This window comes from Primulina tabacum, chromosome 1, assembly GCF_025594145.1.
Source record: "Primulina tabacum isolate GXHZ01 chromosome 1, ASM2559414v2, whole genome shotgun sequence".
In the NCBI taxonomy this organism is placed as follows: Eukaryota; Viridiplantae; Streptophyta; class Magnoliopsida; order Lamiales; family Gesneriaceae; genus Primulina; species Primulina tabacum.
In genome coordinates, this window is record NC_134550.1 from 7,073,262 (window position 1) to 7,083,464 (window position 10,203).

The 10,203-nt window shown below is 31.6% G+C and overlaps 1 protein-coding gene across 1 annotated transcript; it reads right to left on the reverse strand.

The window, feature by feature from the left end:
• Positions 1–3,238: 3,238 nt before the first annotated feature.
• Positions 3,239–6,356, reverse strand: LOC142538330 (uncharacterized). Its single transcript, XM_075643676.1, has 3 exons — positions 5,530–6,356; positions 4,038–4,254; positions 3,239–3,835 (listed from the first exon to the last, which is right to left on the reverse strand). Exons 1-3 carry the CDS (start codon positions 5,746–5,748, stop codon positions 3,357–3,359), a joined length of 915 nt encoding a protein of 304 aa, XP_075499791.1. The 5' UTR covers positions 5,749–6,356; the 3' UTR covers positions 3,239–3,356.
• Positions 6,357–10,203: the final 3,847 nt, after the last annotated feature.

The following is a 10,203-nucleotide window of genomic DNA, read 5'->3' on the forward strand; positions in this document are numbered from 1 at the left end:
ATATGATATTATATAAAAATATTGTCCACTAAATTTTTATTAATTATATTGTGTAACTAAGATAATTCATACGAAATTAGAGTATGAAATCAATATTTACGTGTGCTTACGTGTCGTCTCAATAGTTATCCCGATAAAATTTAATGTGGATCATTTGTATTATTTTCCGAAATAAATTAAAATTTGTGATATTATTTGTACAACATGATGATATATAATATATTATCAAGTGTGAGAATTTTTTCACGGGTTTATCCAGTGCAATGACGGAGCCACATGTGTAAATACCCGAGCTCCCGATTTTTTTAAAAAAAAATTATATGTAAATTTTATATAATTTTGGATTAAAATGATATTAACTCAGATAGATCAATTTAAAATATTAAAATATTCTAGAGTTTAAAATTCTAGTCCTAGCAAAGCCATATTCATGGCTCCGCCACTGACCTAATGTACATCAAAGGCTAGCGGTTGAGAATTTTGTCGTAAAATTGTACTATTTTAATCTCTAAAATTATCAAATATTAATTTTTAAAAGACCATTTTCCTAACTAAACACCCTTATTATTATTGTTATTATTAAACCGAAAAATCAAACATGGCATCTAACGGGGGGAGAATCATTCCATCGTGTTCACATTTTACATGAAGGTTAATGTATTTAAAATTACATTGTACATATATTCAAATTTAAGATATAGATGCAAGCCATCAAGTAGAAATACTTAGTTATTTCTACGCTTATTTTTAATATATTTAGTCACAATTTTTTTAAACATTTGTTAACATGAAGCACAGATATATGATATGTTTCAGCTATTAATTTGACGTTTGAGTTGTCGTATGATTTAAAAAATTTGAGTAGCACAATTATCATAACTTATAGCATTTGATGAAACGTTTTGGCATCAGAAAAAATTTCAATAGTTCGATTCTCATTGATTGCAAAGAGTGTTATTATTGAGAGGAAGAGTGTTGGAGTGTAAGAACTGTCTCTCTTGGGTAGATCAATCGATACATAGCATTTGAATTATTATACAATTTAAAAGATTTAAGTTGTATTATTACTATCTATTAGAATTTTTGATAAAACAACACGCACTCTCGATTATATACAAAATAGTAGTCGTATTCATAGAAAGTTTTATCTTCTAGAGTTTGAATGACTTGTACTTTGAGTGTTAGATGTATCCTCTGACAAATTTTAAGTTAAAATAATTATAAATAGCTAGGGCGTATTGATTTTGTACTCAATAGGAGGAATACTTCTAGATTGATAAAGACTATGAAGCAAATAGTCAGTCAATTACCAAAGCAATGACTCAGATTCAAAAGAAACATTTTCAGTCATAACTCAATATTCAATTTCATCACTATAATTTATGGGTTTTTCTGATTCGATTTATTAAAAAAAATTATTATTGTGTGTTAAAAGTATGAATTTTCATTTCAGATATTGATCGAGTCGACCAATCTTATAGATTTAAATTTGTGAGAATGCTTCACAAAATATCTACTAGATTATTTTCGCAATGATATATAAGAAAAACTAAATCGAAAAACCCCTGAAATTACGTGACGAATATGGATAAATATTAAGTAGCACGTCATATATGATAAGATTTAAGAATATCCCAAGTGGTCTCATTCAGCAGCGCGTAAGCATGACCGTATGGCTTAACTAACACGAGCTTTGGGGGGTGAGTGTTTACATGGAAACTTCAATTCACTTTCTTCTAGAATTTCTTGCTAAAAATTTTAGACCTAATTTTTATTGATTAACTAAAAGTTTAATATGTCCATGAGTTTGATTCGTGAAACGAGACGATGAAAAATGAATATTATATAGAAAATTAGTAGGTTTTTTGTGAGACGGTCTCACGAATCTTTATCTGTGAGACGGGTCAACTATACCGATATTCAATAAAAAGTAATAATCTTAGCATAAAAAGTAATATTTTTTCATGGATGACCCAAATAAGAGACCCGTCTCACAAAATACGACCCGTGAAACCGTCTCACACAAGTTTTTGCCACAGAAAAAATAATATTTTCAACTTTATTCATTTGTAAAACTTTATTAATCTTCTAATTCATTAAGATGTGTCTATTTTCATAACTGTAAAACTTCATCAATTTACTAGCTAGCATCAAACAACATTATAATATCAGTTTAACGTACTGAATAGCTCGATCTCTCTTCAGTTTACGATACCAAAAATAACATCAAATATTTGCACATCAAAAGATAACAATTGCGAGTTCTATCATCGTGAAAAAAAAAAAACTCAAATAGCTGTTTCTTGATATGTTGAGTGGCATGTTAGAAATAGAGTGAAATATTTGTTAATACTGGACTTTTCTAGCTGTATTGGAATCATCTAAACTGTTCAACAACTTTGGATTTCAAACATCTGGTTAAACAGCACGAATTGATTTTGTATTTATTTTATTAACTAGTTTAACTAAAAAAATGTTTTATTTGAGATTCCAGCTGTATCCATACATTTTCGTGTAATTTAAATTTAAACACTAAAACAATTTTTTTTTTTATTTTTTACAAATTTATTGGTATATCAAATGTTAATCCCTCCACCATTTTTATGAAACATCTTTGCCTGTTGCTGCATTAATATCGAGAAGAAATAACTGCTTTACGGCTTAAAAAAAATTTAAATAGCACGATCAGTTAATAAAATGGTGACAAACTTTTGATTTCACAATTTATACGCGAATTAAAATTCATATATTTGACTATCATAAATCATAAATTAGTGCAATCATCTGGAAGAGTTAATAAGGAGAAGCAATCATGCACCTTTAAAAGGTTCAAAATATGGCGATGTGTAAAATGACGATTAAGTTATTATACAAGTAAAAAAGTTGAGCTACACCGTGTTATAAAAAAACTACAAACACTCGATCTTACTAAGAAGTCATGTAAACTTATGAAATACTCGATGAGATAAAATAAACAGTTGGACAAAAAAATCATTTATAAATCACGTTCACTTGAGCTCTTCTACCGAAAACAAATTGAAACAATCACGAAGGACCTTTCCATATTAACCTTTGAAGATCAAATATTTTATAAAATACATGAAAAATGGACAAAATTTCTGCCACGTCGGCACGAGAAAAACGTCCTGACAGATAACGGACGTCAGGCCACCCTTAGTCGACGGTTATTCTCGTAGAAAGGAATCGTTTCAAAGTGGTATCAAATAGAGCAAAGGGGTTTATGCTGCACAATGGCAGAAATGGAGTCCAACCACAAGAATATCGGTGCATACTAAAACTTTATGTCCATGGAAAAAAAAAATAGAATTTCAAGACTCAGGCCTAACTGGCATACATCAGAAAGTGTGGAAATTTGGAAGTCTACGCCTATCAAAAATAATTCTCCTATCGCTATTTAAGGGTTTTAATGTTCGTTCTCCTTCAATCTCGGATTGAAGTGAAGAATGAAGCCTCTTTAGATGTCCAACACACTTGTGTTCTGCAGGAATGGTATTATGGATCTCTACATCATGATCGAACTTCCGATCATATGGAGATTGCCACTTAGCTTGCAAATAAGCATAGGATCTCCAGGGAGGGAGAGGCATTGAGTTTTGTTTCAAAGAAAATTTAGCAGCTTCAACCATTACTTGAAGAAATTGCTTAAGCTTAGCAAAAGAGCCCACATAAATTACTGGAAGCGAATTCAAAATCTTATCATAGGAATCAACAGCTCTAGCAATCTCAAAATGACTTCTGAAGTCAATATCCACAATCAAGCGCTCTGTGCTTCCCGTGTCATTGTATCGGACTACATCAATGTATTCATGATCCCCTGCAAATCAAACCAGAAAAGCAATCTGAATATACCCACCGAGTAAAATCCTCAACAAATTCTACCGTTGCCAATTGACCAATTATTGTTGATAAAAAAATAAATGAATATCCAAAGAATTAGCGACAATATACATCAAAGAAAAGCTGAGAGCCTTTTTCATCACTCAGCTGAACATGAACTTGATAAAGAATAATATTACCTCCAGGAACACTGGAATCCCGTTGCCACTGGGATATGCACACACCAGCATCATAACCTGAAAGCCTCAGAAGCTTTACCAGGGAGTACCTGACGCAGCTAGCATTGCACAGACTTAAATGTGCAAAGTAAAGGTCTCTTTCATTAATTGATAGAGCAAGAGAATGGACCACTGAAAACAACTCAGTTTCAAATTGATCCATCACCAACCTAAGATACTGCAGAATCCAAGCAAACTAATTAGGCAAGTGTAGACAAACTGGTAAACATTGAAACATGAAAATATTGTTGCAGGTATGCAAGGAGTTCAAACATAGAGACCAAGTGATGACGCTAATATGTGGGATATCATTCAAAGAATCATTAAAAACAATGCCTACTGTAACAAAATAAGGCACAACCAAGCACGAACTTAGTAGTTTGTCAATAATATCAGAAAAAACAAAGATATATGCAGAAACCGCATAAAATAAGAAAATAAGAAAGGTAAACATAAAATCAAATATAAAAATAAGCAAAAACATGGCTCGGTGAAACCTGAAACCGCTTGTAAAGCAAAAAAAGTCACTTGAAACACTTGATCATGGGGTTATCGAGATCACCGAATCCTCTCTACACCCAATTTACCTAGGACGCAACAAACGCTCGTTCATCATAATGCCTAAATACAGACTCTATATGGATACGCACCAAGATAGGTTAAATTATAATAAACAATGAGAAAGGGTGGCCATCTGCAAGGCTTTGTTCGAACATCCTTGCTGGATAGACACACAACATTCAAATTTTAGAAGCTGAAACCATTTTTCAGCATTCAATCTGTGAGAAAAAAGAAATGGGGGAGACAAATTGGGCCAACATAAAACATGTAGATGCATAATTCCAAAGGGCCAACACGAATAACTCATAATTTGGTTTCAATGAAACTATTTCGCCAAACTGATATACCATTGAAGCAAAGACTGATGCTTGCGCCAGCTTAAATTATTCCTTATTACTGGAGGACTGACCCGTTTCATCTCATTGGAAGTCCTGCCACTCGAAACGGCTTAAACCCACCAAACATCAACATCTAATTATTTTTTTCAAGAGCTACTCGAACAACTCCAAGAACAAAAACAAATTATTCCATGGAAGTAATTCTTAATAACGGTACAAATACAGCATTCAAAACTTAATTCCGAACAAAAACCCAGAATCCTCATTCAATATCGTAATGCCAAGGAAGTTTGTAACTTTCATAATTCTCAAAAATTTTGGTGCTCAGATAATACTTATAAATGTGTTGAATGGTTTTAACGGATTCTGGAAATGCAAAATGTGGAATCAAATCCAAAGTGCATGAAAGAAATGGGGGAGTTAGGCTAAGACACCGATCAAAATCCAAATTCTACATTTCCGTTTCTAAGCAACAAATTTTTTTGGAATTATCCCGAAGTAAATATACTAACTTCCTTCCTGGGCATTACAAATATAGAGAAAGAGAATATTACCGATATTTTATCAGCAAGTGGAACAAGTTCAGGGAGACCGGAATCGCTGTCGCTGCTGTATCTAGAGTCGGTCCCGCCACAATTCCCATTCTCCATAAACTCACTCACCATCATCGCCAAATCATGCTCGCTCTCATAGCTCACAACACCACCACCTCCTCTTCCGTCCACCATCTGGTTCGCCCACACCCCAGACGCGGTCCAAACCCCGCAGTTCATTACCCAACAACCACTAAAACCGATACCTTCTTCTAAAAAATTGCTTATTTTTTCATAAAATACCGATGGACAGAGTGAATCCAAGGTTACCCAAAAACCAAAATTGAATATTCAGCTGTTTCAGCCTTCCCTTCGATTCCAACATTCAATGCTTGATAACAAACAAAAATGTGCGAAGTCGGAACATACAATAAACAATTTAAATATATATAATTGAACCTGGATTTGAATCAATCAAATTCGAAATTTATATGTTTTATAAAACTATAAAAAAACTGAACCATTTGTTTATTAAAAAAAATTGAATCACAACACAATTACACAACTTTCAGCAGAAACGGAAGCAGTTGCTGAAATTTATTGCCAAAAAATCACGTTCCATTTCAGCAAAACATAAAAATACAGATCGAAACATCCTGTTAATTAATATATTGTGAATTTAATTATTATCAATAATCGAAATTGACGATTCAAAGATGAGAAATTCAATTTGGCAGCCAACCCAAAAGAACGAAGACAGAGGGAAGAATGGCAGGTGAAGTTCATATAACGGAGAGGATCACGAGCGAAATGACGAAAATGTCCTCCTAGCGGTTTCGTAATGTCCAAGTAAAATTTCGTGACCTGTCACGAGAAACGCGAGAAACTGGATAAGCCTGAATTTCATTGTTAATCAGAGCTATTGAACATGGACGGTGCGGCGTTCCAAATTCATTACGGTGGAAGCCCGAAATTTTGGCAGTATTAATTAGCTTCACATACATAATTGATTCTAAAAATTTGATCACATTCATTTTTTGAGCATTATTATATGAGTAGGTCTTTTGTGAGACGATTTCATGAATCTTTATCTGTGAGACGGGTCAACTCTACTGATATTCACAATAAAAAGTAATGCTCTTAGCATAAAAAATAATATTTTTTCATGGATGACCCAAATAAGAGATTATTCTCACAAAATACGACATGTGAGATCGTCTTACACAAGTTTTTTCCTTATTATATTTTCATAATAAATTATATGTTTCTTTTGTGAACGAGAAGATGATAAACATAGGATAAGTAAGATATGAATTTAAATTTTAATCTATTATTTTGTTGTTAACAATAAACCATAATCGAAATCCATAAATTTCAAATCTATATTCTCGAATGTTTTTTATGTCCTCCCTCGGCTAGCTTTTCACATCTTTCGACCTCAGGATCAGTTCTCTTAACAGCTTCCAAATGTTTTCTCTACATTCCCAGTTCTTTTATGTAATAATGGATAATGACGATCATCGGTATCAGAAATAAACCAAGTCCTACATAAATTATACGTAAATAATAAATACGCGCATAAAACATCAAATCGAGTAGGCATACTATCTTAAATTTAAGGATATTGTAACATGTTTTTTAAATAAAAATACATTTTTCAGGAAAAATCACAAAATCATGATACATGTGTGCGTTCTGTAGCAGGTGGCAATGTAAGATGTTGATAATGACTTTTATTTCATGGTTTTTCACAGGACACAGAATATTCGATTTTACAAAACTAAAGATGCTTGAATGTTTCCACTAGTAATAGGATCTTATGAATCACCTAGGTCAAAGACTTCTGTAAAACAGTGTATTTTAAGATACAAATTATTATTTAGATCATTCATGAAAAAGTATTACTTTTTATACTAAGAATATTATTTTTTATTATGAATATCGGTAGGGTTGATCTGTCTCACATATAAAGATTCGTGAGATCGTCTCACAAAAAACCTACTACTCAGCTTTTGGTACGAATTATGAGATACTAATTGATTATATATTTTTAATTTATATCATAGTATTCAAGTTTTACAAAAAAAATATACTTGTAAAACAATGTTTATGTGTGTGTGTATATATATATATATATATAGTTTTGTTGCATTGTTCATCAACTGTGTCGACCTCTGTGTTTATCAAATTATGTGTCACTCACTTATTGTGATATCATACTTGTTGTATTGTTCATCAACCTAGTCAACTTCTGTGTTTATCAATGATATGTCACTCACTTATTGTGATATCATACAAAACTATATATATATATATATATATATATGTATGTATGTATGTATGTATGTATATATATGTGTATTTATTATATAATTTATCATTAATCATTTTAATCCAGCTAGCAGACAAAATAATGATATTTTTTTTTTTTTTTGAAAATATAGTGATATTATTACTCATATAAAACAACTAAAAAAACTAATACCATATATCACATAATTCAGAATAATAATGCTCTTTTGTCAAATTTCATAATATTAGAACAAATATGAGGCTCTATCCCTTGAAACAGTTGTTCTTTAATTTGCAATTCTTTTATCTTTATTGTACATTCAAAAAATTTATTTTTATTTGAACTGACATGATAATCAATATTCATATCATATGCGGATATATTCTCTTATTCCAATATTTATTTAGTTAATTTTCAATTTAGTTGCATCCAAATTCGAAAAAGTCATATTGAGAAAATAATCATGATATATGTCATTTGAATCAGAAGTTATATTCATCTTTCAAATATCTTTTATGTTGGCCGACGCTCGACACGTTCGTAATTTTCGAGAAAACAAGTATTATATAAAATCAAAAAAAAAAAAAGTGGTCTAAGCCAAAAAAATGGAAAAGGACACTACATACCTAAAAGAGATGCCTGGAGGAGATAATTGGCCAATAGGACCTGATCTGTGGGATTAGCAGCGAGAGCATCCTCCGACTGATTCCGTGTATTATTTATTGTAACCAAAATGGAAACCAAGATCACAAACAAAGTCCCCCGGCGGTGCGTCCACCGCCGGTCCCCTCCCCTGCTTCATCAGGTCCAGCATCATCAGAATCGGGCTCCGCAGCGGCGTCCGGAACAGAAGCAATAGGATCACCTTTATACATATATATTTGTACAATTTTTAAATTTTATTTTTATATATGATAACGTCTTATTTTTTAAACACAGTTACTTTTTATGTTATTAAGTTTATGTTAGTTGAATCAAAAATCAATATTAAATAATAAATAATTAATTCATTGATTAACACCTCTTTAAATTAATAAAATTTTATGATACCATATTTATTGATTTACGTAATTTTTACTATACAATGTGCTTCAAAAAGAAAATTATAAAAAACACATTTTTTTGGTAAGGATAATTTCTTATAGTATTTCAACTTATATAATATATTGTTGAATTCATATCACATATATCACTTTTTTATTATTATATATAAATGACTGTATATTTCTAAAAATATCAATGGATTCAATATTGGTGGCCTCGAATCAATAATTTGATATTGATATATTTATGACTATGAGAAAGAACTTTCAGATTATTCCTGAAATTGAACACAAATGTCTCAATTTCTCAATGTTTAGGATCAAGAATATGTTACTAGATCAAAAATTATAGATGTCAGTCAAAGCGCAACTTTATTTTCTTATATTACTGGCAGCGCAGAGTGCATCAATTTAGGTAATACTGTACCGGACGGTTAGACCCATGTTTCTGGGAGATCCGTGTATGTCTGTTGACACTGTCTCATATCTCTTAGATATCAGTCTTATCATTTTCTTACCGTCGGTATGTATGATCAGTAGAGACAATATGTGTAACGTCCCGAAAATTTGAAGGTACACGTGAACCACATACATGCAAGTTATCAAATTTCTTAGGTATTTTAATTAAATCGTTTTAATTGAATGAATTGATTATGGTAGGCATGTTTACATGTTTAAAATGTAGTTTTATTGTAGAATGCATAAAACTGTGTTTTAAAAGATTATTCGATACACGATCGAGGAACGGAGACCGAGACTATATAAGGGAAAATAATTTATTAAATAAATATTTTTAGTTGTTTAATAGGTGTTGTATTTTAAATGGAATTTTCAAAAATGAGGTGTTTTTATACGCCGAGTCGTATTTTTAAACGGTATTCGATTTTTGACGAAAATATGAACGTTTCGAGAACTCGGCTAATATTTTCACAAACTTTCCTTAACAAAATATTTAAATATTTACTAATGGGCAAAATGAGCCTATTATACTAGGTTAATGGGCTCAAGCTTGCACCTTGTGTTATATATCAAATATTAAGCCCTAAAACCCTAAACATAAAATACATACCACACGTCCCGAACCCCTCTAAGCAACTAGGACTCTTCTTCTCCACCAGCAACACACACCACATGAATTGGAAGAAAATTTATGCAAGGTTTGAAGAAAAATACAGCAAGGATCTCTTCGTCGACGTCCCTCAAATCGCCAAAACTTTTCGTGTGTAATAAACGCAAAGACACGCCTTAAATTTCTTTCAAATATCTTTTACACCATATTACATGCTTGAAGTATGTTTGCATGCAAAATATATTAGTCTTTTATTTATTTTCGTTTTTATGTCATGGCATGTCAATAAC

Excerpts from the sequence above, each read along its gene's own strand:
- LOC142538330 (XM_075643676.1), bottom strand. The coding sequence starts at position 5,748 with ATGAACTGCGGGGTTTGGACCGCGTCTGGGGTGTGGGCGAACCAGATG. Across the intron at positions 4,255-5,529 it reads CACTTGCTGATAAAATATCG|TATCTTAGGTTGGTGATGGA; the intron begins GTAATATTCTCT and ends TGGATTCTGCAG. Across the intron at positions 3,836-4,037 it reads GGATTCCAGTGTTCCTGGAG|GGGATCATGAATACATTGAT; the intron begins GTAATATTATTC and ends TTTGATTTGCAG.